The 27,734-nt window shown below is 34.5% G+C and overlaps 1 protein-coding gene across 7 annotated transcripts in view; it reads right to left on the bottom strand.

Moving 5' to 3' along the window:
• Positions 1-357: 357 nt before the first annotated feature.
• The window catches only part of NRG1 (neuregulin 1), a 725,774-nt gene continuing 698,397 nt past the window's right edge, over positions 358-27,734 (bottom strand). For 5 of the 7 annotated variants that reach the window (XM_075862100.1, XM_075862090.1, XM_075862126.1 and 2 more), the window contains 6 exons: positions 22,980-23,003; positions 14,617-14,719; positions 10,746-10,872; positions 9,927-10,057; positions 5,394-5,594; positions 358-4,035 (listed from right to left, as the gene is read on the bottom strand). In XM_075862100.1, the coding sequence (XP_075718215.1) occupies positions 3,363-4,035; positions 5,394-5,594; positions 9,927-10,057; positions 10,746-10,872; positions 14,617-14,719; positions 22,980-23,003 (1,259 nt within the window). In that variant the 3' untranslated portion in view covers positions 358-3,362. The remainder of the gene's footprint in view (positions 4,036-5,393; positions 5,595-9,926; positions 10,058-10,745; positions 10,873-14,616; positions 14,720-22,979; positions 23,004-27,734) is intronic. The other 2 variants (XM_075862109.1, XM_075862135.1) reach the window with 1 other exon arrangement.

Genomic DNA, 27,734 nt, shown 5'->3' on the forward strand with positions numbered 1-27,734 from the left:
TTACAACTATGTGTATCAGAGGGACAGATGATTGGTGGCTTTTCTACAGAATTGAAGCACCAAATATTTATCAGGTATAATAGGAAAATCTTTAAAAAATGTATGCTGTTCATTTCAAATAAAAATATCACAAATCAATATGTTTTCATATATTTATATTTGGAGTAGTTGTGCTTTGTGGCTAATGCTGTATATTCTGGTAATTCAGAAATTTTATAACCATATCATGAAATATTTGGGTAATTCAGCCATTTTGAAGCCATATCAAGCAACCTGTGCATTAGGCAGCATCACACATATATTTGGGGAATTTCATACATTTCAATTTGTCACAAAAATAAGAAAGAGAGAGAGGCATAAATGATAAGGCATTTTATTGGTTTCCTGTAGGCAAAGTGTGTTATTATCATAGTTAAATATATTTTTAATTGGACATTTAATTTTGCTTCCCAAATAACATTTGGGTTATGTAACAGGTGGGTTTTGGCCAGTCAGAAGCTCTTAACACCTTTACCAGTAAGGATCGACAAGGGGAGCTCTCAAAGTCACTAAAAGTGGAAAATTTATTCAGACAGATTTTCACATGCAAGGTTTGTACAAATTATCAGAGATTCACAGCATGACCAGAAAGATTTTTGAAGGGGGGGATAACCTGTTTTATTACCAATGACTGAACATCTGGGTCAGTATTGACAGAGGTCATATGTCACTCTGTTGCGTCAGCTGCCTCTCACACAATTCTTGGTTGTATGTTGTAGCATTTTATTGCATTAGCAGTTTGTTTGCAGATAAAGAATAACAACCAAAAATAAATCAACAATTGCTTATTGCTTAGTTCTTGGGATAATAAATTCTTTAGTATTTTAAGTACCTTGCAATATATTTTTTTTCTTTTCTTTCACCAATTCCATTACATTCTTCAGAGCAATAAATTACTTAAAACGGAAAAGAATACATTACATTCTGAAAAGAAACATATAATAATGTAGGACTTTAAAACAATTGAAACATTTAACATAAAATAGTATGAAAGTTCTCTCCTAGTTCTGTAGCCTAAATATAAATAAAAGTAATTTATATGTATTTAACTTTTTACACACATAACCAGGAGAGGGCTAATGATGCAAAATGCATATTAAACCGTAATTGAATAAGTAAAATATCTAGGAATGTGTATTTACAAAACAAACAAAAACATAAAAAACATATATTGGACCTTGTGATATGTGCCAGTTGTGTTGTTACTATTACTCTGCAGCGCTTGTTAATAAAATACAATTTTCTAATAGCCAATATGGCCTAAAAGGCAGAGGCAGGCGTTACTACTATACACTATAATGGAATATGCTTTGTAAACTACGGGTGCAGATATTTAACAAGCAAAGTACTTTAATCCATGTCAGTTTTGTAGAGAGTCCCATAAATGCAAGTGTAACATATTTTCTCTCATGGCATAAAAAAAGACACAAATTATAAAAAATAAAATTAAAAAAATACATGTTTGGAAAGCAAAGCAACAAGCGGAGAAGAGTCATTAATACAAAATATGTTCTCCCAACGGCACAGACACTCAACCCCACTTTTCTCTTTTATTCAAATCCTGATGTTGTTAATGTTCTGGTAATATTTGCAATATATCTAAAAACTAGGGAGAGTGTGTGATTTTTTTTTCCCTTTAGGGCAGCCAATTATCTGAAAAACAGCAATTTCTCTAACTGCCACCAATTAGAAAATCTCCCTAGGATTCAAAATACGAGAACAATCTAAGCTTAATAGCATCATTCCTCCACTAGTCACAGTGAAAATGGCAGCTATGAAATCTGTTAAGTTATGCCTTCGCCAAGAGAAAAATAGGGAAAAACGAATATAACAAAACTAATGGACAAACGTTTCTTTCATTCCGTCTTCAGTACTCGTGAATACACTGTAAATCATTAAATATGGAAGACCATTGTTTAGTATTTTAGCTGTCCCGAGAAATTAGGTAGTTTAAAAGTAGAATCATGCCTAACTAATCACTGGGAAAACGTGATGGACAAAAAAAAAAGTCCTTCTCGCTGTAAAAGGTGCAATATTTCCAACATGTATCCAAAGTTATTGAAACTACTAACAGTCACTGAGTCTCATTTAATCACTGTGTCATGCACATTCCTAACCAAATGTTCATGCATGTTTTCAGCCCATAGAATGCAAACGTGCTTTTCAAATAAATACGTTTTCGTTATATCAAAATAGAAGAGCCACTTTCATCTTGCTAACTAGAAATGAAAAATCGCACCTCTTTCATACTCATCCAATAAAAAAATAGAATTCAAAGAAATGGAACGTATCCTATCATACAAGGTTATTTATTATTCTAAGTAACAGATTTGCTAGCCCATAAATAGACTTTAGTGTCCATGTGTCGTGAACCCTGTATAACACACAACATTACATGGTAAAAAAAAAAAAAAATTGGTCAAAAATAATTGCACCTTTATTTGTGTTCAGTTGCCTGCTCACCCTTCATGTTGAATAAATGTATTACTTAGTAGTGTTTTTTGTTTATTAAATATAGATCTCGTAATTTGGGGGAAAATTTATGTGGGAGGGGAGCGGGTGATGCCCACAGTCATTACGGACCTTTTTATTAATGAAACCGTAAATGAGTTATATCATCTAACTCTATGGTGTTCTGTTCCAGAAGTAATCAACTCTCTAATTATTGTGTATGTAACAGTAGCATTCGCAATTCCAATAAGTATTAAACATTGTGTGTTTGCAGTCTCTGTTATCCTGCTGTGACTAATAGTAGCATGCTCTTTAATCTACTATTAGATCAGAGCCACATAAGCAAAGCTTTGGCCAGCAAAGAGCAGACATAACTTGGTAGTATACTGAAAACAAAATAATTCTTCTTACAAAAATTATATAAGTACTGTACTGTAGGGACAGTTAGTCTACAGTACCACAAGCAAACAATGAGGGATTGCTGTAACTCACGCTAATCACACATTCAGTCTACACTGTTAATGCAATGCACAACAAGCCATTAAAGAAAGAAAAAGAAAGAACAGAAATAAAACAGGGAAAAAAAAGATAGGGCAATTTTGCAAAAATACTGTGGGACAGCAATCACTGGGACATACAAAAACTGTTTTTAACATAACATAACATAAAGGCACCATTGATGTCTTTCTTATTTTGAAATACTGTAAAAAATTGCTACATATGGCACATAACACATTTGTACATATACTTAATTTATAAAACGTTTCCTGTTTTCTACTGCGGAACTGTTAAAATAAAATTGTTTAATTTAGGTGGAATACTTCATTTAATATAAAATAAAGTTTTACAGGTGAATCTATGTTTTATTAATTTTATACAGCAATAGGGTCTTGGTTAGCTATTACACTTGACAGCCTTGTTTGTAACTCTTCTTGCGTTGAGAATCGGCTAGTTGGGTTAGTCCTACTGTCTGCAAGCCGGTATGCACTTGCTGATTCTAAGCTGGTCGCCAGGGGGTTTTGTATACTCAGGAAAGGTGTATCCTCGCCTATTCTTTCATCTTCTGTTTCACTCTCAGATGTACTGCTCTCGGAGCTTGTGTCAGTGTCCAATTCTAATCTATTGGAAATGTGACCATTGGGTTTTGTTCTTTTTGCCCTCCGGCTGTTCACTAGTTTCTTTACAGGCTCCATTGACGGCTCATACTCTTGCGTGGTTTCATATTCCTCATCCTCCACTATTCTTAAAGGACTCGGTGGCAGGCTGCTGCTGTCATGGGCAGGATTGTGATGGTAGGAATTATACTGCTGGTTGTAGTGGTGATGATGGTAATATAAATCATATCTTTTATCTCGTAATCTTGGAGGTGACACCAAAAGCAATGGTCTTTCTTCTTCTATGAAAGGGCTCACAGCAACAGAAGGAACAGATACAGCTAAGCTAGATGCCGGTGGAGACATTTCCAAGCAAGGTGATTTAGGAGAAAGAGGAAACTGAAAATCTACAGGTGACATGCGAGCCGGTGTGGTCATTGCGGAAACATATCTATGCCATGCAGAACAAAAAGAATACAAAAATTAGATTTTACATAAAGATACACATTTTCATGAAAGAAGGATTACTTATTATCAAATACATTACTATAGTACATAAATAAATTCCAGAAAATGTAAAACAATGTATTCAAAAGTTATTTTCCTACATTTTCTGTTTATTTTACTGTATTTATGGGATGATGCCATGAATTTTTGATCAGTGGGTATCCGACCCACAGGACCCTTCTAGATTAGAAAAATGAAGGGGCTGCAACATTACATGTTGTAGTCCCTTCATTGTGTACATATGCGCAGCTGCTTATTCGTAGAGGCGCTTCTTTCTGAAACTGCAGCTCAGTCCCATTTGAGTGAATTGGACTGAGTAGCAGTACCAGGCACAGCCACACTAGTATTTATGGTACTGTGCCTGTGCCAATATAGGAATTGTTTTTTTTTCTATATGATTGGACCATTCATTCTAAAATGATAAAATATATATATATATATATATATATATATATATATATGTATATATATATATATATATATATATATATATATATATTTATTTATTTGCACTAACTGTGATCCTGCCTCACCTATTTTAATTAAAAATGGCTGCTAATAAATATTCACTAGGCATTCCACCCTTGTTCAGCCCTCTTAAAATATGTCCTGTAATCTATCACATCTAAGTAAAAAAGTATAACAAATTTGTAATACAAATTATTTCGAAAGTTGAACTAATCACACTGCCTGACCTTTTTATTTAAAAAAAAATTGCCTTTCAAAGGTTTACATAGCCTTTGAAGGTATACGATATGAGCTTTTAATAGCTTTTCATGACGTATACATTAAATGGATGCCATAATAGTGAAAGGGAGACAGATGCCTCTGACGGATGCCTAACAGTGGCATCTGTCAGCCATAGACTATTATGGGATATACATTATGATATACATTATGAAAAGGTTATGAGCGTTCATGATGTATACGTTCATTGTATTCCAAAATAGTCTATGGGTGACGAATGTGTTAGGCATCTGTCACAGCCTACGTTTAAGGTACACGGCAGAATCTTCTCTTGGTGTATACACTAAATATAGGCCAAAAAAAGTGATGTGAATAAAACCTACCTAACATATGAGTATGTAATTGCCAACCAACACATGTGTAAAAAAAATGATCATATACGACTGACACATATACGACTGACACATATCCTCTGGTGGGAAGAAAATGTGCCATGGGGATAAAATCTCTAAACTGCTGCAATGTACAAACGAAACTGTGAATCTATGTTATCTTTAAATTCACATTATAAATTAATTAAAAATAAATAATCACACAAAATTATACATGGCATACCTTTCACTGTGGGGTGAATCTCTGTATGAGTCTGGAGTGTCTCTTGCATGTCTGAGATAACTGCAATCCCTGTGACCTCCAATACCATTGAGTCGTCCTCTTGGTCCGGTTGGACTTGCGTGTCTACTGTTTTCTACTGATGACGTGACAATTACAGAGTGACTTTCTGAAATAATACTTTCAGACTGACCGTTGCTCCAGCTATTAAAAAAAGAGTCAAGTGTTACCTTGGAATACTTATTATCAGATTAAGTAGGAAACTAAGACATATATACAGTGACTATATATATATTTATATATATATATATATTTATATATATATATATATATATATATATATATATATATATATATAGACGAAAGTATTTGGAAACTCCTCTTAATCCTTGGATTCCAGTGTTTCATTCAGTTCCATTCCCACAGGTTTATAAAATCCAGCACCTAGCCATGCAGTCTGACCTTACAAACATTTGTGAAAGAGTGGGTCGTTCTAAACAGCTCAGTGAACTCAAGCGTGGCAAACCACTTGAGGTTCCAGAGCAGTTTCGGCGAGTGCTGAGGAGCATAGTGTATAAAAGTCGCCAACGCTCTGCTGACTCAATAACTGCAGAGTTCCAAACCTGCTCTGGAATTAACATCTGCACAGAAACTGTGCGCCGGGTGCTTCATAACATGGGTTTCCATGGTCAAGAAACTGAATGGAAACTGTACGTCACCAAGCACAATGCCGAGCATCAGATGGAGTAGTGTAATGCACGCATCCACTGGACTATAGAGTAGTGGAAACATGTTCTGTGGAGTGACAAATCACGCTTCTATCTGGCAGTCTGATGAACAATTCTAACTTTGGTGAATTCCAGGGTAACGTTTCCTGTGTGGCTGCATTATGCCAACTATAACATTTGGTGGAGGAGGAATAATGCTATGGAGTTGTTTTTTAGGGATTTGTCTTGGCCCCTTAGTTTAAATAAAGGTATATCTTAATGCTTCAGCATACCAAGACAGTTTGGACAATTGCATGCTTCCAACTTTGTGGGTACAGTTTGGGGAAGGCCCATTTCTGTTCTTGCATGACTGGGCCCAGTGCACAAAACAAGGTCCATAAAGGCATATATGGGTGAGTTTGGTGTGTTAGAACATGACTGGCTCGCACAGAGTCCTGAACTCAACCGAGTTAATGCCTTTGGGATGAACTAGAACATAGAATGCGAGCCAGACCTTCTCAATCAACACCAGTGTCTGATCTCACAAATGCTCTTCTGAATGAATGGGCAAAAACTCCCACAGACACACTCTAAAATCTTGCAAAAAGCCTTCATAGAAGAGTGGGAGCTGTTTTAGCTACAAAGGGGGAACCAACTCCATATTAATGGCTATGGATTTAGAATGGGATGTCATAAAATCTACTGTAGATGTAATGTATAGGTGTCCCATATTTTTGTCCATATAATGTGTGTGTATGTATATATATATATATACATATACAACGAAGAAAAACAGCAGCACTCACTTCAGGAAAGAATTGTATATGTGTCTGGGTGCCCAGCAAGTAGTCCCGATCCTTGGACTAAGTACAGATATGAATAAAGAAAGTCTTGCAGCACTCCAATAAGAAAAATTGTGAAGTTTATTCAGTCCACATGCTTGAGAAAGGTCCTATTGTAGGACAGAAACGTTGCACCTTTGCTTGATGTGGACTAAATAAACTCCACAATTTTTCTTATTGGAGTGCTGCAAGTCTTTCTTTATTCATATATATATATATATATATATATATATATATATATATATATATATACTGTGTGTGTGTATATATATATATATCTATATATATGTAGATATATATATATATATATATATAAATATATATATATATATATATTCATAGCCCTAAATTCACATTGTGCAGTTAAAGAGGCTTTGTCACCACATTATAAGTGCCCTATCTTGTACATGATGTGATCGGCGCTGTAATGTAGATTGCAGCAGTGTTTTTTATTTAGAAAAACGATCATTTTTGATTGCGTTATGACCTATTTTTGATTTATGCTAATGACTTTCTTAATGGACAACTGGGCGTGTTTTACTTTTTGACCAAGTGGGCGTTGTACAGAGGAGTGTATGACGCTGACCAATCAGCATCATACACTTCTCCCCATTCATTTACACGGCATATAGTGATCTTATTAGATCACTATGTGCAGCCACATACACACACACTAACGTTACTCAAGTGTCCTGAGACTTAATAGACATCACTACCAACCAGGACGTGATGGCTATTCAGAATCCTGACACTTCGCAAACGTTTGTGTGTCATTAACAACACAGCACATCGAGATCACGCTGGGCTGTCATTTACAGCGTAATCTCGCGAGATTACCCTTTCTGTGCTGTAAATGACACACAAACGCTAGTGAAGTGTCAGGATTCTGAATAGACATCACGTCGTGGTTGGCAGTGATGTCTAATAAGTCTCAGTACACTTGAGTAACGTTAATGTGTGTGTATGTGGCTGCACATAGTGATTAATTAGATCACTATATGCCGTGTAAATGTATGGGGAGAAGTGTATGACGCTGATTGGTCAGCGTCATACACTCCTCTGTACAACCCCCACTTGGTCAAAAAGTAAAACACGCCCATTTGTCCATTAAGAAAGTCATTAGCATAAATCAAAAATAGGTCATAACGCCGTCAAAAATTATCGTTTTTCTAAATAAAAAACACTGCTGTAATCTACATTACAGTGCTGATCACATCATGTACAAGATAGGGTACTTATGTGGTGACAGAGCCTCTTTAAAATATGACCTTCAATGTAAACAGCAGCAAACACGATATTGAACCCTAGTGCGAAGAAATAAAGCACGGTACTTCAAAACAAATAGGATGATAATAAAATGCTAAAGATTGTTACATTCGATAATGAGTGACAAGAAACATCTTGGAGCGTAAAAAGGCTCAGCGGTTCATTGTTGTATTAGATCCCTGGAGTCCTGGGTTCAAATAAAGGGACAGATTTACTAATGTGGTGTAATATTTAGAATGTGTAAACTTAGTCCAGACAGTCAGAAGATGTGCCAAATTTATCAATGTGGCTGCACTATTAAACTGGGGCATCTTGTTAGACACTTTTCTCTTCCTTATACCACCTCTCAGTTGGCTTTGTTTACACCAGTTTTTCTTTTTTTGCCGCCAAATCTTGGCATATGTCGGCTCATTTTAATGCCCGCTTCCTTTCCACTTCACCACACCTCATACCTTTGAGCCGCGGCCCAGTTGAAAACAACACTAAAAGTATTTAAATCAGTTAATAAATATGAAGTGCAAGCCTCCATTTGAGACACAATTCTGGCGCAATAGTAAATGTGCCCCAATAAATTTTCCCTGTGCTTGCACATGTATCCCCTAGGTACTCTGGCTTGCTTGCTCCTAGTATGTGTGTGTGATGGTGATTCAATTATAAGCTACACTTAAGGATTGCATTTTTGTTCTTAATACCACTGAATAATGCAAAACTGAAGAATCAGTCTATTAATCAAATGAACCTTTACAACTAGACCTTTACATATACAAAAATAGAGGGTTATTCCAGTATGGAGCACAAAGTATAAAGGTCTCTAAGTAGGACAAGAGAAGTTGACATTCACCAACATCAGATTACCAGGTCACTTTTAGTCATCTGTAGACATTAAAGGGTGGAAACAAAAATGGTGTGACATGGAATATTGAGTAGAGTGGGGTTGCGTGCAAAAAGACCGGTTTTTATAGAGTTCTGTGTTAGCTTGTATAGAAGTTAGTGGTATCTGCTCCAGGCTGGCCACATAATTAAAAGCCTTTACTGCCAAACTTCCGTTCCACACAAAGCAGTGTGATGTTCCACATGCAGCACACAGGCAAGGGAAAACAAAACCCCAGACAACCCCAATCCCAGAGTAGGGATCTAGGTATGCTAAGATGGGGTCCCTTATCTCTTTTCTTTAGTAAGACATTGCACAATAGTTCAATGATACCTCTTTATAATACTTTTCTACCAATATACTAAGCTGGTAAACATTGTATTACTGTTTACCATAATCATATAGGCCTGAGATGTATAAAAATATACTGTATCTTTTAATTAAAATATTTTCATTTCAAAATAGCAATACAAATGTAAACTACACGCAGTGAACATATTACAATACATCTTAGTTTTTATATGTCTTCTTATATATGTGTATTTTTTCCATGCATCCCTTTTAAACTGCAATAAGGGACATACACCTTTTAGACTAGCGTTTTTTCCATTTCTAAAGTACCCTCTATATTGTTAACAGTATGGAAAATTACAGAATAGTAAAGTAAATTACATACGATATGTATGAATAATGGTAATATCAGTTATCCCTTGACAATGATCAATGGGTTGGTGTAGCTGAATAAAATGTGGCAATTTTATGCATTTGTTAATTTGTCCATGAATTGGCTGTTGATAAATAATTATACTTTTGTTGCCTATTTAAATACATCGAGATTAAGTACACATACCTGTGGCTTGGTGTTTGGGTAACTGTTGTTGAGTGATGTGTTGTTGAAGTATAATGACTTGTTGAAAACGATGTTTCTGTCTCACGTTCAATAACGTGTTCACTGGCTATAACATTCTTTGAAACATATTGCTGTAAAATAAAATAAATTAAACTCTTTCATTGTAAATCAAGATCTTTGAAACATTAAAAAAGTCTATTTTCAGCATAGTAAGTAGCTCTTATTCAATCCTAAACACTATTGTTAACATTAGTTTTACAATAAAGGACGATAAGTAACATATTATGAAATAATTTCAGGGAAAAAACCCATTTAATTTATATGTGTATACTTTAAACATTGGTTACAACATGTTACAGATCGGGAATATACATATCATTTGCTATCCACACACAATAATAAACTGATAAAACTAGCACTATTAAGGCCTATAAAGATATATTTTTTTGAATATTTTAAACTGTGACTTTTACTAGCCAAATGTATTTTGAAAGTACAAACATTGGAAGGATTTGATGGATAAACAAGACAATAACCAGCTGTGGTTTTGTCAATGATCAGCTTTTCTTAAACAAAAACCAAAATACTTTTGCACTGTTTCCTGAAATCCACATTACACCAAGGAAATCATACTCTACTGTGACTAAGCCATTGTCTTTATCCATTTCAATAAAGTGGTGAATTCTCCAGATGAAATTTAAATTTGGCAAATTAAATCCCTGAACTAGTGATTGATTGGTCTATCTCAAGTAATAGCTAAAAATTAATGAATCACTTTATAGATGATACATCTTGAGCTTAAGTTTAAGAACAACCTACATTTACCAGCTGGACATTTTCCGGTGGTGGATTTGGATGATGTGGTCCATTTGCCATGTTGACCATATTGTTTCGTTCTGATCGAAGACTTTGTCTTAGGCGATCATGCAACTTTTTTCTCTGCTTCCTAAAGAAAAGTTTAGGATAAAATGTTTAGCATTTCACATGTTAACTTGTATTAATGTAAACATGATTTCTTCAATACAATTTAACAAATCCCTAAATACTATTAGAAATAATACATCTAAATTTTCATGAAATTATATTTTTGAAACATTTCCATATTTGCAATATCACTGTTGAAATGTCAAACTCATTACATTAAAAAATTATAATATTTCACTGCCTGATTGAAAAAAATTATTTTATTGTAATTATTTTTAGAAATAATGGGCTCACTAGCCAGTAAACTGAGCAGGCTCAAGCAGGGAGCTCAGGTAAGAGACTTAAAGAGGCTCTGTCACCAGATTTTCAAACCCCTATCTCCTATTGCAGCAGATCGGCGCTGCAATGTTGATAACAGTAACGTTTTGTTTTTTTCAAAAACGAGCATTTTTGGCCAAGTTATGACCATTTTTATATTTATGCAAATGAGCCTTTCTTAAGTACAACTGGGCGTGTTTAAAGTTATGTCCAACTGGGCGTGTATTGTGTGTGTACATCTGGGCGTTTTTACTTGTTTTACTAGCTGGGCGTTGTGAATAGAAGTGTATGATGCTGACGAATCAGCATCATCCACTTCTCTTCGTTACAACCCAGCTTCTGGCAGTTCAGACACACAGCGTGTCCTCGCTCATCCGACGCGATGAAGTTCCTGTGGGAGGAAGTGAGTGACGTCACAGCATGATCTCGCGAGGACACGCTGTGTGTCTGTGCACTGCCAGAAGCTGGGTGGTAACGAAGAGAAGTGGATGATGCTGATTCCTCAGCATCATACACTTCCATTCACAACGCCCAGCTAGTAAAACAAGTAAAAACGCCCAGATGTACACACACAATACACGCCCACTTGGACATAACTTTAAACACGCCCAGTTGTACTTAAGAAAGGCTCATTTGCATAAATATAAAAATGGTCATAACTTGGCCAAAAATTCTCGTTTTTGAAAAAAAAAAGTTACTGTTATCTACATTGCAGAGCCGATCTGCTGCAAAAGGAGATAGGGGTTTCAAAATCTGGTGACAGAGCCTCTTTAAGCTGTTTGGGTATAATGTAATCTATACCTCACTGTCCATACATAGACACCTAGTCTCTCTTACTTTATGATATAATATCCTAATCACCTGCATAAAATTAGTGTCCCTACACGTTTCAGCACCCCCTATGTGGTGGGATGCATCATCAGTGGTCACATATACATTTAAAGACCATTCAGCCGGTAAGCACCGTTTTCGTGCTTATTCGTTTTCCCGGCGTATATACGACACTGGTTTATTGGCCACACACGCATCGGAAACACACCAGATATATAAAAGCTAAGACCCTCCTATCATGTGGCGTCATAGAGGCAGAGCTCCAATTCACATATGGAATGTCTTAGTGAAGTCCTGGATCGTGTCTGACCTCCAATTTGATGGCCAATTCCTGTATGGTGACGATCAAGCAATCATAGTAACCTCGGGAACTCCAGGCGGTTTGTAAATAACACTGTCCGAGCATCAATAACAGTCATAGCGAGCGGTGACATCGATTCTCCGAACCCATGCTAGTAATGGTGTTTACATTAAATAAATAATGAAATAGTATCACAAAATGGAACTAAAGCAGCCATTCCACAGCACAGATATATATAGCCATTCATCATCTTTACATTGTATCTTAGGATTAAGCAAATCAGTCCTGTTACATCTTAGGGAATTTTGGTATGGGGGATATCCGTAGGGGTTATCCACAGGGGGTGCAGAAGATGGCATATCAAAATGTCCTAAAATGTAGCAGGATTGACTTGCTTAATCCTAAGAAACAATCTACAGATGATGAACAAATCCGGGTCATAAGGACCTATGATTCAGCAAATGAGGAGATCAGGGAGATCTTACAACTATACTGGGGGATCCTTAAAGCTGACCCTGATATAGGGGCATTAGTAGGAGATTCTCCTTCTACCACATACAGGAGGGGATGGAACAATAGGGATCCGTTGGTACATAGCCATTTGCAAGTACAAACAAGAACCACATGGTTAACTAGTGGGACTAGGGGCACATTCAGATGTAGCTCTTGCAAAGCATGCAAATCTATATGGTGCAGTAAAAGCTTCATGAGTAACATCACAGGTGAGATTTATAACAATTGATCATTTATTAACTGTAACACGCAGGGAGTCGTATATTTGATTACATCTGAATTGAGAAGGAAGATTAGGCACCAAATAGGAGAAAAGAAGATACTCTGGTCTAGTGTATGGCAATATCATCAGTGTGATGCGGCTATTCTTTGGTTCCAGGGGATTAAGCAGATATGACTGTCATTAAGAGGTGGTAACCTGGATAAGAAAATTTGGCAAAAAGAGGCCCAATGGATCTTCCGTATGTAGACCACCAAACTATCTGGTCTGAATAAACACATTTCTTATACGTGCTTCCTTTAGCTTTCTATTGTTATTCGTGGTGACAGAATCCGGTAAGATCTGGGGCGGGGTGGGGATGCTGTATCATATTTTATCAACATGGATATGTATGCAGCTCTGCAGATCACTTCTCCCTAATGGATTAATGGATGTCATGCCCTATAACTTGCTAGGGTTTTTGAGCAAGATGAGGAGTCAGATCCATTTGTGCTACCTATGGAGTTTGTACATAACTATATAGTGTGGTATATGTGGAGGTGGCTCCCCTAGTCTGTGGATTATCTGATGATGTTGGGGGATCTGGGATCATATGTTGCTTTGCTGGTCATTGTATATTTGTGCTGTGGAATGGCTGCTTTAGTTCCATTCTGTGATACTATTTCATTATTTATTTAATGTAAAGAACTTTACTAGCATGGGTTTCCGAGAATCGATGTCACCGCTCGCTATGACTGTTATTGATGCTCAGACAGTGTTATTTACAAACTGCCTGGAGTTCCCGAGGTTACTATGGTTGATTGGTTGTCACCATACAGGGATTGGCCATTGGATTGGAGGCCAGACGCGATCCAGGATGTCACTATGGTGTTTCTTATGTGGATTGGAACTCTGCCTCTGTGACATCACATCGATGGAAGGGTCTTAGCTTTTATATATCCGGCATGTCCCTGACGCGTGTGCGGCCATTGATTTTGTGGCAGGTGATTAGGATATTATATCATAAATTAAGAGAGACTACGTGTCTATGTGTGGACAGTGAGGTGTAGATTACATTATACCCTAACAGCTTAAGTCTCTTACCTGAGATAGCTGCTTGAGCCTGCTCTGTTTACTGGCTAGTGAGCCAGTTATTTTTAAAAATAATTACAATAAAATAATTTTTTAATCGTTCAATCAGGCAGTGAAATATTTCCATATTTGCCTTTCATATTTGATTAACTATTTTTTAAATAATTAATTGGTTTGTTCTATTAAATTTATATTGATTTTCTTTCATTACAATTGAATTTATATGTGAATTAATTCTGTATAATACATTTATAAAGACCTTGGCTTCAAAAGAAGCATCACTCATAATTTAATTGACTGCCATCTTATGTTAGAAGACCATATTTTGTTAATGTGATCAGAACACCATTGTTGAAATAACTTACATACACTGACCTAGTTAACACATAGACTTAGATTATGCTAAATCATTGCTATATTGAAGACAGATCTTTTTTTAATATTCAGTATTTCTATATAAAATATGAATAAAGATGTAAAGTCGATAAAAAATAAAAAAAAAGAATGTTTACTTGGTTTTGCAGTATGCCACAACACACATGATGCCAACTACAAGTAGAGCAATACAGATGCCAGTAATGGTCAGCACTCTTTTCTGGTACAATTCCTCGGCTTCTAGAAAAGTAAAAATAAAAAATAAAAAAAAAGATGCACTCAAACTCTAAATTCATGGTCTGTTACTGTTTACTCACAACATAAATATCCTAGTAAAATTCTATTTAAAATAACCAACAATATCTATAAGTATATAAATGTAATTAGATTATTTTTAAATCAATACATTCTGCTATTTATTATAAATAAAAAAAATAGAGGAGATATATAGAACACTTTCAATATTTATGCATGAAGCAATGAAACATATAATGTCTGATGTAAATCTTGTGAAGGTTCATTTCATATTGTTAAAAATGCTAAACCGAATAATAATAATAATGTATAAAGATGTATAAAACAAAATACCGAATGACGAAAAAAATAGAATTTGAACTAAGCATTACTTTTTCCAAAAGGAAAAAAAAAATGCAAGAATTGCTGGTTGGAAAAATGTTAAACATTATAAAGGGGTTTAATGAAATTAGACAAATATGGCTGATTTCTTCCATAAAAAGCGCCACTACTGTCCAAAGGCTTTGATTGGTATTACAGCTCAGTTCCATTATTTAAATGGGACTAAGTTGCAATAACCATACCAACCCATGGAAAAGATTGTTTGCGTTTCTGAAAGAAGATGTTTTCCCATCTCATAAATCTTTCTATAAAAAAACAAAAACAGTACTAAAAATGTGTGTATCGGTAGTTTTAATTGTAAATGTAATATACTAAATAAATATTTCTAAATCAATTTAATTAATTTTAATTAATATATCTTCACAAGATAACCTCAGAGAAAAATGCACACTTTAAAATTTGATATTGGCTTGCACATATTACATATCCAATAGGGTATATTAAACCATAAATTCAATCATGGCAAGTGAATCTTTTAAAGTAAAGACCTTTTTAATTTTGAAGTGCACTGTACCTTAATATAAAATACAAGTTTAGGATTAAACTCTTTGGAGGCTTATTACAAAATAATAGAAAAATTATTTGGTGTTGAATGTTGCAAATAAATTCATTGTAAAGACTGTAGTACAAGAGCCATGGAGCCGCCATTGCCAAAGGAATATGAATTTGCTCCCTCAACTGTTAGACAGCTTAATTCAATGACCTGAAACATGACTTTTCACTTAATATAAAACACACATTATATGTACATTTGTTCTTCTGGAAATGAAGTTATGCTGTACAGTATGATCAGCTGGGTTATATTCTGCTTAATTGTAATGCTTCGCTTCCCTTCTCTTTAACATGGTTTAGCTATAAGTGCCCTCCCTTTTCCCATTTCCTTAAATAATTTCAGTGTCTAGCGCAACTTAGTTAGACTATAGAAAAAGGTCAGACACTAAACCTGATAGCGTAACCTTGTGATGCCATTTATGAGCATAGTATGAAAACCCAATGATTTCCTAGAACTATAGTAAGCTAAGAAGCAAGATTTAGATGACTCAGAGAACATAATACGTTACATAATATATTACCTATTCTTGCAGTAAGCCCATATTTTTTGCCTTTAAAAATGTAGCCTATGCAATGTGTTCCTTAGCAATTAGTCTATAAATTTGCTTTGTGTACAAGGAGACATGAAATATGAAAGTATTTATTTTTTCCATATAGCCTGCATTTCTCAAGCTATTTTTTTTTATCTAGTAGAAATCCTTCACTTTTGAAAATAACTAATGTCATCGAATATAATATAAATGGTTATTATTAACCGATTTATGGTTGATATGCTATACAAGTGCTCTTTCCACTTAGTACTAAACACCATGTCTAAAATTGGCAAGTCATGCCATCATGTGATACCAGTACCCACCATGTACCAAAAACCACCTTCATTCGGTTCATTTCTAGTGAGCTGAATGAGATATATTCTTACAAACATTAACTTATATCACTAATAATCTCATACTTTCATAACATTAATACTATATAATTTGAATATATAATTCTTAAAGAATTTGATTTCAGGAAAATGTTTTATAGAGTCCTGACTTTAGATCTACTAGGGTTTGAAATGAAGCAAAATATGCCACTGTAAATTGTGGCAATAGTTACAAATACAATGGACTCATGTCTAAGTAAGCTTGCTGACATTAGTTCTACATTTTCTGTCAAAGTCAAAAAATATTTATTCTATTACTTTTTTCATAATAAATTATTAGATTTACAAATAAAATAAATGATTAATGCTTTATACTTATTATTACTTAAGAAAATATTCTGTTTGTAAATATTATTTATAATTGGGGCATAATTGAATGTCAAAAGGGTCATAGTTGGCATTGGGTGTCCCTCAGCTTGCTTGCTGACAGTGGGAAGGAAAAGTGGAAAGCGGGGTGCATTATCAATGAGATCCAAGTGGCAGCAGGGACTTGAAACTGAGCTAAACTTACCTGAAAGGACAGTTCTCACCATTGAATATATCAAAAAGATACTATTGGTTTAACAAACTTTTAACGTAAATAATCCCTCCTAATTTAAGTAACTGGTGATGATGTTGTAAGTATATCCATATTTCAAATTAGATTTTGCAAGTAAAAGAAAGAGGAAAATGCATTTGCAATTAAATAAATCTTCAATGGTCCAGGTTTCCTAAATAGCCTGCAGGCATTAAAATACCTTTAAGGGCATGTATGAAAAAGTTAGCAAAAGCAGGAAAAATTATTATGTTATATAAAACTAATTCGGTTAAAAACTACCAATATCAGCTATTTTTTTTTCTTATTTAAACAGTATACATACGTGTACATGAAAGTATGCTTGTGATTGAGCTAAAATAACATTACTTGAATGATTTTTTTTTATAAATTAAGAATAAAAAAAAAAATAGTGCCCATACTTTGGGCGGGTTCACACATAGCGGAATTTCACTTAAATTCCGCTGCGGACACTCCGCAGCGTTAATCCGCAGCGGAGCCGTTTCTCCATTGACTTTCACTTTAATTTAGCAGTGTTCGTTTACACGATGCGTACAATTCCGCTGCGGAGCATAGGCTGCGGAGCGGAATTTGGTGTCCGCAGCATGCTCTGTCTGTTGCGGAGCAGTGGCGGACTGGTTGCGGACTCATGGCGGAATTTCTCCATTGACTTCAATGGAGAGTCAAAATTCCGCAATGAAGTCCGCAGATCTTATGTGTGCTGCGGAGCGTATTGTTTTTACTACCATGACATTTCTTCATTCTGGCTGGACCTATGTATTTCTAGGTCTACAGCCAGACTGAGGAAGTCAATGGGGCTCCCGTAATGACGGGAGCGTTGCTAGGAGACGTCTGTAAATAGTCACTGTCCAGGGTGCTGAAAGAGTTACGCGATCGGCAGTAACTGTTTCTGCACCCGGGACAGTGACTACCGATCTCAATATACATGTATCTGTAAAAAAACATATAAGTTCATACTTACCGAGAACTCCCTGCGTCTGTCTCCAGTCCGGCCTCCCAGGATGACGTTTCAGTGTAAGTGACGGCTGCAGCCAATCACAGGCCAAGCACAGGCTGCAGCGGTCACATGGACTGGAGCGTCATCCAGGGAGGTCGGGCCGGATGCCGAAAGAGGGACGCGTCACCAAGACAACGGGCGGTAAGTATGAATTTCTTTGACTTTCACTAGGGAAAGTGCTGTCCCTTCTCTCTATCCTGCACTGAATAGGGAGAAGAGAAGCACTTTTCCTGCAGTCCGCAGCGGCCAGTCCGCATCAATTTTCTGCACATTTTGTGCAGATCCGCTGCAGAATCTGCAACGCAGATTCTGTGCGGCATTGATGCGGACAGTTGCGGAGGAATTCCGCCATGTGTGGTCATGCCCTTTGTGAATATTTCTGCTGCAATTAAACTAACATGGATGGATGAACTAGTAACTTTACAATCAAATAATAAACTTTATACCAAAAGTAGTGAGTTACAATATCTGGTAAGTACCCCTCCTAATTGAGCGTTAATTTAAGATACAGTGCACTTCTTGCATGGGAATGAGGAACTTGCAAGCCAATGTCATGATCATGAAATATACAGTTAACAAGTTATGAACATAATCAAACAAAAATGAACAGCAAAGATTATTAATAAAGTGACAGAAGTAAGCTTTTACTAAGGGAAAGTCGCTTTGATTACGTAAAGAAAAACAAACATAATAAGACGGGATTTGAGAAAAAAAATAATGAAGGACAGGCAGAGTCAGAGTGGGATCTTATAGAGGAAAACGGGTTAAGGAACACAAATTTAGGAGTCAACTGTAGGCCTGGCACAGCATGCTTGATACTGGAAAAAAAGAGTGAGGAAATGCTTGAAAAAAAGGTTGAAGCAGAGTTTGAAGGGATTTCTCATACAGCATAACCCCTGAACTACCTGTAATGGGCATTTTTTTTTAATTATAGACTGTTATTTGGTATATGAGTAAATGATTCATACAATGGTAGAATTTAGAATTATTGCTCACACTCTAAACTTGGTATGTTTCCTGAACGGATAAAACCAATAGACAAATAATCACAAATATGAGGGCAGCATGCAATTGTATGTATATATATATATATATATATATATATATATAGGTCATTATAGTCATGGAATGAGGTGAGCTCCTCAAATTTCTTGTTTATTCTGTGGAATTAAATTCTCTGGTGAGGGTTTACCTAATACTTCTGTGCAAACAATCAACCAGTGGTCTATTGTCATTTGGTTCCTGAATAGCTATAACATACTAGCAAGGCACAACATCAAGATAGAGGATAGTAATTTACTGTTAAGCTTGTTAAGTGCTGAAATACACAAATCAAGCATGTAAACATTATTTTATGTCCGCAAATTCTTTATGAAATGCTTGGTGGCAACTAAAGATGAGCTGCTTGTGCGTTTGCTGTTTCGCCTATTGGTGAATCTTGCTTACTTCCTATCAAAAAAACATATTTTCACCATTTAAGACAATGGCGAATAAAACAGGAATTCGACTTTAAAACTCCATTGCCTTAAAAAAAAAAAAAAAAGGGAAAATAGAGCTTCAAAATGACCAACATATCAGAAAAATAGTGGCAACAGATATAGTATTTTATCGTCTGTTGCCAACACTACAATGAGGATTACATAGCTTTCCGAGCAATATTTCCCAGCATCAAAAAAAGCAACTAAAATCAATGACTTGAGAACAAATTAAAAATTAATGTTCAACTTGTTCAATGTTCACATCATTGGCCAAAAATTGTCCTGTCTTTTGGAGGTAACAGCTTTTAGACTGGTCAGATGAGAAACCCTGTAAATATCATGGTAGCCAACTTTGCAAGTAGTACATCATCATACGACTGTAACAAATGTACTCCGAAACGTTGCAATTTTTATACTCAAAAGCCTGATGAATTTAACATTCACACCACCTAGTATATATGTTGCAAATTTAATCTACTATTATTTACACTTTCCCATAATATTTAACTGGTTCCGCCAATTCCCTCATCATCTGTCATTGTGACACTTGATATTGTTAATGGAATGCTTAAAGTCACAAGTTTGTATGATATAGTAATAATGTGCATCATACCTTTCAATATAACACCATATACAATATATTAACAAAGCCTATATTGCAAGGGAATTAGTACCAAATCTGTATGTGAATATTTCACCTTTTTAAAGCACCAAATGTCTAAATGCAGAATGTATTTTATCTTGCATAAGGCTCAAACACAAATGCTAGATAAAAGAAGCATCTAAATAATTCATAATGTCCTAGATTTAAACTTGGCAGTTGTGCCCTATGATAAAAAATGCTACAAAATCTAAAACCGATTGTAGGAATAAAGGGAAAAACGGTGTCACGAATCATCAGCTTTGAGGAGCACAAGACATGACATAGTTGCTGATCAGTTGATTTTCTACAAAGATGAACTGATTAGATAAAATGAAATTTAAATCATGTTTTTACGGATCCAAATTTTATCAGCTGAACCAATGAATAGGTTTTTTGTTTTATTTAAATAATTGCAATATTCAGCTGTAGTATTTCAATTAATTTTGTTTACAGGTGAAATACTATATACAATCAAGAATATATATAATCTAAGTTGTGCCATAAATAATATTGTCATACATTATATGTTTATAAATATATACGTATATTTAGGTTTTAGAATGAAGTAAAACATCAGAGATTGTAAAGGATGGTTTCGAATGACTTTAAGGCATCAATATTATAGCAAATCCAAACAATTTCCCATCCTATGTGCAATTGTCTTGGTTCAGCATTATTTTTTTTATTTTTTTTTACATTAGCAAGTCAGTTATGACTCCTGGAAGTGGTAAAGGTGATGAAAACTGGAATGTACTGAGAAATATGAAAAGTGGGGCATGAAATTTAGAGGACAATGAATACTATTATGTAAAATGTAACGTATAAAAAGATTAGACTATGTAAACACTGCTGTTAGTTTAGGAATATCACATGAAACCATTTTCTTTTCAAAGGGGATTTAAAGGTGTTGTCCAAAATGATGAAAAAGGATCTGCCTTTTTTCAGGAACAGAACCACTCCTATCCATGGACTGTGTCTTAAATTGCAGTTCTATACACCACCCGTGGATAGGAGTAGCGATGTTTTTGAATAAAATGCCACTTCCTTTTTCTAATCCTGGACATCCTATTGTAACAACTGAAACATTATGTATCAGTCGTTAGCATCATTTTTTAAGTAGACGGGGTTGGACAGAATAGTGTAACATATTTAATTATTCTGTATGATTTTTCCATTAAAAATAAAAAAAATCCTGTCTTCTGTAAATTTGTACATTGTACAGTTGATGCCTCAGATTAGAAAAATGAGTTTCCTTTTTTCCCCATGAAACAATGTCCTCTTGTCCATAGGCTGTGTCTGGCATTAGCACTGTCCATGTGAATATTGCTGAACTGCAATACCAGATACATAGCCCATGGTCAACAGTGGCGCATAGCCGATAGTCAACAGTGGCGCTGTTTCTAGGAGTTTAAACTTTTTTACATTTCATACAACCCCTTTAAAGAGGACCTGTCACTTCTCCTGACATGTCTATTTTAGTAATTATTTGTATTCCCCATGAAATAACAATTCTGGAACATATTTTCTTAAAACTCTGCGTTGTGCCATTCTTTTGTTATTCCTCTTAGACATGTATGATTAAATTGACAACTGGGTATTACCATTCCCCTTGTCAAATAGGTGTGTACCTACACAGTCTCATTCTGTCAGCACTGATTGAACATCGTCAATTTGTATTTCATCCAGTTGTCAATGTATTCCCAAATTTCTGGGAAGAATAACAGAGGAACGGCACAACATAGAGTTTTAAGAAAAACTTCTCCAGAATTGCTATTTCATGGGAAATACAATTATTTACTCAAACAGACAAGTCAAGACAGATGACAGGTCCTCTTTAAAAAAATTATTATTTTTTTTTTTTTTAAATGAATGAACTATTCAAACCCTGTGGAATGGTTGTCTTATTTCAATGTCACTCTTTCCTTTTATTATGTTACTTCTATGCACAATGCTGATACTTCATTTTCTACAACCTGTTATATTTTTAGACTGCTTTAGGAGAATTGGGATGTAGATTTGTTGGTTTTCTAGGTTAAAAATAATTAGGATGGAAAATACTATAAAAAATTTCATAAAAACAAACACAAATAACTTTCTCACACTGAAAAGCATGGGGGGATATATTCACAATACCACATGTGTAAACCTAGCCTTGAAATAATAATATTCATTTAATTCTCATTATAATGTATCCATGAAAGCCTTAAATACAGCTGTTTATTGAACCCGCAATATAAAATTCCATCAATAAAACCTTCAGCGGTAAAATCTAGACTATGGAGCCAATGTCTTCACCTACATGACCTTTTCTGTGCTCTTAGAAGGTTCACATTTAATTTAATAATAGTTTCACCTTTCATTTTGTTTGACTTGGATCATTTTTAGAGACATATTTAGTAATTTGAATTTAAGATCTTGTCTATTAGTTTTGTGTTCCAAACATAACCTATACATTCCCAATAATTGGAAGTAACTAGCAGTTAAATCAGTTTAGTAAAAGTGCAAGCAAAATAAACCACAATTTCTCTTTTCTAGTGTTAAAGCTTATAAAATACAAATAACAGACTCTAAGAGGCTAAGATATGATTATGTTATAGCTGTATGATCCCTTCCAAAGCATAAGGAAATTGGTTAGAAATTGAAGGAAATATAAGAAGGTTTTAAGCTTTTAGGCTCTAATATCTGCAGGCTAAAAGGAATGATTGGTCCATACCCATAAATTCAATTCCAAGATGCTCTGCCAATGCAGAAAGTTGACAAAAAGAAAGAAAAGGGAAAAGTTTCAGAAAAGAGCAATACACTGTACTCCAAAAACAAATTATACATGAATACCATGGCTACTCTGTGTCTGCACATTGAAACAAGACATGAGATGGTAAATGGTCAACTCAAGTGTCCATGTCTTACTTATTTTAAAGTATAATTATTTTTAGTATAAACATAGACTTAATATATTAACATGAAACATAGGAAGAAATCTGAATGTATACATATATAGCTGCATAAATATTCAGTATTTTGTATTAACATTATAATTTGCTATCAATTAGAGTTTAATCTTATTAATAGTATCATGTAAAAATTAATTTTTTTTGCATACTTTGTTTGGCATGGGTAACGTTAAAGTATAAATGCATGTTACTTAGAGTTTGCATTTGTATCTATAACTAGTATAAAACTCCAACGATTTATGCTAAGCTGCATGAAAAGAAACTCAACTCATTTTTTTGTTTTTTATAATATAACTACGTCTACATTCTGGCTATATCATAAAGATATAAGATGGGAGTTAAAGCGTTAAAAAGTTGTAAACACTTCAATACTAGCATTTAGAATATAACAATAATAGATAAACATATATACTAACAATACCTAATAATGCAATAAAATATGTAATTATATGCTGTAACTAATAACTTAAACCAAATGTAACAACAACAAATAAAAAAGAAAGAAAATTGGATTATCAGGATTTTTGGACGTCAATCAGTAACACTACAAAGGAATATGTTAAATCAAATGGCATCCATCCAGATTTCTTCCAAAGACAGCCATTAATAAGAGCCTATATTGACACTGCCCATTAGACATTAGTTGCACACAAAGCTTGGTTAGTAGCATGCCCATGCATACATATTTTTGTATTTAAGGCAGGAAATTATGACTATTAAATTAATTTTCATAAGACGTAATTATGCAGCTTCCATTTGAAATAAATCAGAAATTGATCTGCATATCTAGAATGTGATTTGGCTGTGTTGCTTAACAAGATAACATGCTGAGAAAACATGCATTGTTCCTGAAATCCTCCACTAGGGAAGCATTTAATGGTTCATTTTTATTCACAGCTACACTTCTATTATGGTGGACTAGGGACATTGTGTTTGGTTCATTACCTGTGCAGTTAAATTGCTAATATGTATTACATTTGTAATGTGAGAATCCTGTATGCTAGTGTATTGTGCTTACCTAAGGAATTTTATACATGCTGTTCCCAGTGTAAAATCTATCTATCTATCTATCTATCTATCTATCTATCTATCTATCTATCTATCTATCTATCTATCTATCTATCTATCTATCTATCTATCTGTCTGTCTGTCTGTCTGTCTGTCTCTCTCTCTCTCTCTCTCTCTCTCTATCTATCTAGCTATCTCATATCTATCTATCTATCTGTCTGTCTGTCTGTCTGTCTGTCTGTCTATCTATCTGTCTGTCTGTCTGTCTGTCTGTCTGTCTGTCTCTCTCTCTATCTATCTATCTCATATCTATCTATCTATCTATCTATCTATCTATCTATCTATCTATCTATCTATCTATCTATCTATCTCATATCTTTCTATCTTTCTATCTATCTATCTATCTATCTATCTATCTATCTATCTATCTATCTATCTATCTATCTATCTATCTATCTATCTATCTATCTATCTATTTATCTCATTAATATTTATATGTGTGTGTGAAAATGTGTCATTTTTATTAAAGAACTTACAGATATTACAAAAGTATTATAGGTCAAAGCAACCACATTTCAGAAAATGTTAGGCGCTAAATAATCTACTAGTGTGTCTACAGTGGCATGAGTTTAGACTAGGGTTTCCCTGCATGGCTCATAAGGGGTAGTCTAATCTGGTTAGTCTCCTGAATGGAGGGGACAGGCAGAAGCATGTAAAGTCAGTCTGCCTTCTGCAGTGTGCAGCTTTGGAACAAAGATTTCGCAGGGATCCAGCGCTTACTAAAAAGTATTCATTTTTTTTGTTATTATTATTCACAGTCTACATTATGTTCTGGATAATTCAGCATTCAAAAGTTGATTTTCAATAGGGAGCCGTTAAATAATTTTTCTAAGAGGTTGAGAGAAGATAAATATGGAAACAGAGCTCTTTTAAGAATATACAAATCACTTTTGGAGATAAAAATGGGGAAAGTTAAATTCAACAGTGTTGGAAAATAGGAGAAGGATCTGTTTGGACTAGGAGAGATTAATTGGGAAACAATATATAAAAATATTCGAAAAGTATCTTGTATTATACACCAGCTTTTCTTGGAAAGATATATAAAAATAAAATAACATGCTGCCATAGATGTGGGGAAGTCACAGCTGATTATTTGCATGTTCTTTGGAATTGCACTAAAATTGTTGATTTTTGGGAAGCTGTATTTAAAGCTATTTTGGAGAGATTAGAGTTGGACATTTTGTTCCAACCATGATTGGTAATATTGGGGGATGATTTTGAGCTGAATATCTCAGGGGAAAAAAAACAAGGACTATTAAAGTTATGGTTTATCGCTAAACTTTTAATAGTTAATAAATGTATATCTAGTTCACCCACAGATATTAACAAATGGACACAATATGTTAAAAAAAATAATAAAATATGAGCAATTATATTATAGTAATTATGATCAGATGCAGTCTAAAACTTACTGGGGAAAACAAAACTGACTGATTGTTTTTTAGAAATATGTAATTTGTTTAAATCCTGACCGGTCTAAGGTAGGTGGTATGGGAGGGTAGAAGGGGGGGGGGGTTGTAAATATAAATGTTATGTTAAGATTGCATTTGTATGTAATTATTTTTTATATGAAATCAAATAAAATTATTTAAAAAAATAGATTTTTAGTCTATGGGACTGGAAGAGGCCTTATGTTAGGGTCAGATACAATGTGAACATATCACAGATATGAGAGCCTTATTGTCCTTGACATATGTAATATTTATGTAGAACAGGTCTGTTTGGTGTCTCTATGATGTTTCAATTACTGGTTATGTAGAAGGGACAGTCAACAATTTATTTTTATTTTTTTCGTTTTAGTGGTTATACTGTATTGGATATATAGGATATAGAATTTACTGTTTCTACTTGTAATGTGTAATTTGTGATAAGTGTTTGGGCAACAAATTAAGATTTCTAAAGATATTGGTTTTGAACATGGGGAAAAGAGTTATACTCATATTATCTTCCTAAACTCATTACAGTTCATATGTGGACAACACAGCAACATGGTAACCTACTGTAAACTTCACTTTAGTTTTGCGAAACACAGAAATGTCTTCTTAAAATAGACAGTATTTCCATCACATATCCACAATGGGGAAAATCCTCATTTAAGGATAGTGGGTTAATGTAGCACTACAGTTAAGGACTTTTTTGCCAATCCTAACCTCATGGGTTATCGTTTGATAGATAATCCCAAAGTGATTAAGGTGTTTCTAAATTGAGTTTATCAGAACCGCAGGAGGTCTAGTTATTCCAGCTGTAATGTGAACGTTAAAATGCAGCCCCATAATTGCCATATGAAACTGGCCTTAAGGTGGTTACCCTTCAATTTTATACACATTTGGGTTTGGCTGCATAATTAGCTATCAGAGTATAAATAAAATATTTAAACGGTTCCATAAAATAATCGACATTTTTTGGGGTATATAATGGAAGCGAAATAAAATGTCTTGGATTGCAACAATAGAACTAATCATTAAATATTTTTTCCCCCAAAGTTAAATATAAGTCTATCTAAAGAACAACCTCATAAAATAAGTTTCCTTTATTGTTTATTCATGCTTCATGCATTTGTAAGTACAAAACTAAATAACTAAATTCCATAGCTTGAACATTTTGATGACAGGAAATATAACAGAAGAGGACAGTTGACTCATATCAAATGTGATATTTGGACACTTCTTAATTTTATATTAATTATTCACTATTTTTCATTTTATAAAGCCTCTATTTTACTAGTTTTTCCCTTGACCTACCTTTTTCATACATATGAACAGGTATTAATGTTCAAGAGTAACTGTCCTACTACTGACCAACTTTTACATTATAATTCCCAATAATTCTGTAAACATGATATCTTTTAAGGGGTTTTCTCGCTTGCTTGGATGTTTCGATTACCCCTGTAGACTTCAATGAATAGAGCCACACACATGTTTGCACTTCACTAGACACTTTTAAAAAGTCGTCCGAAAAGTGCCATGGCTTAGTGAAGAAGGGGTTTGACTTACAGGAAAGTGGGTGTGGCTTAAAATGAGTTAGTGTGCACTTTAAATGGGCCAAAATACTGGCATAAAATTCTAGCCCTTCATAAGCCAAATAAAATGTAGTATTAGGAAGAGAAAGGTGTTTAATAGGCCCTGCCAAATGCACCAAAATTATCATACAGCATGTGCCACTGTAATAAATTTTTCTCATTTTGTGACTGCCTTGTCTAAGTATAAGCTGTCTAACTATTAGACAACATTAGTAAATGTGGGCCAAGATGTATCTATACATGCCTGTGAAAGCATTTTATTTTTATTTTTTAGTGAATTTTGACATGTAATGTGTTTACAAATGATTATGATATGAGCATATGGATCTAAAACTGGTAAAAATGTTTTCAGATATGGGGCTATCCTTGTTACTGTGTGTGTAAACATACTTTATTATCGGTATGACCAGGTAACATAAATTATAATAAA

This window comes from Rhinoderma darwinii, chromosome 1 (genome assembly GCF_050947455.1).
Source record: "Rhinoderma darwinii isolate aRhiDar2 chromosome 1, aRhiDar2.hap1, whole genome shotgun sequence".
NCBI lineage: Eukaryota > Metazoa > Chordata > Amphibia > Anura > Rhinodermatidae > Rhinoderma > Rhinoderma darwinii.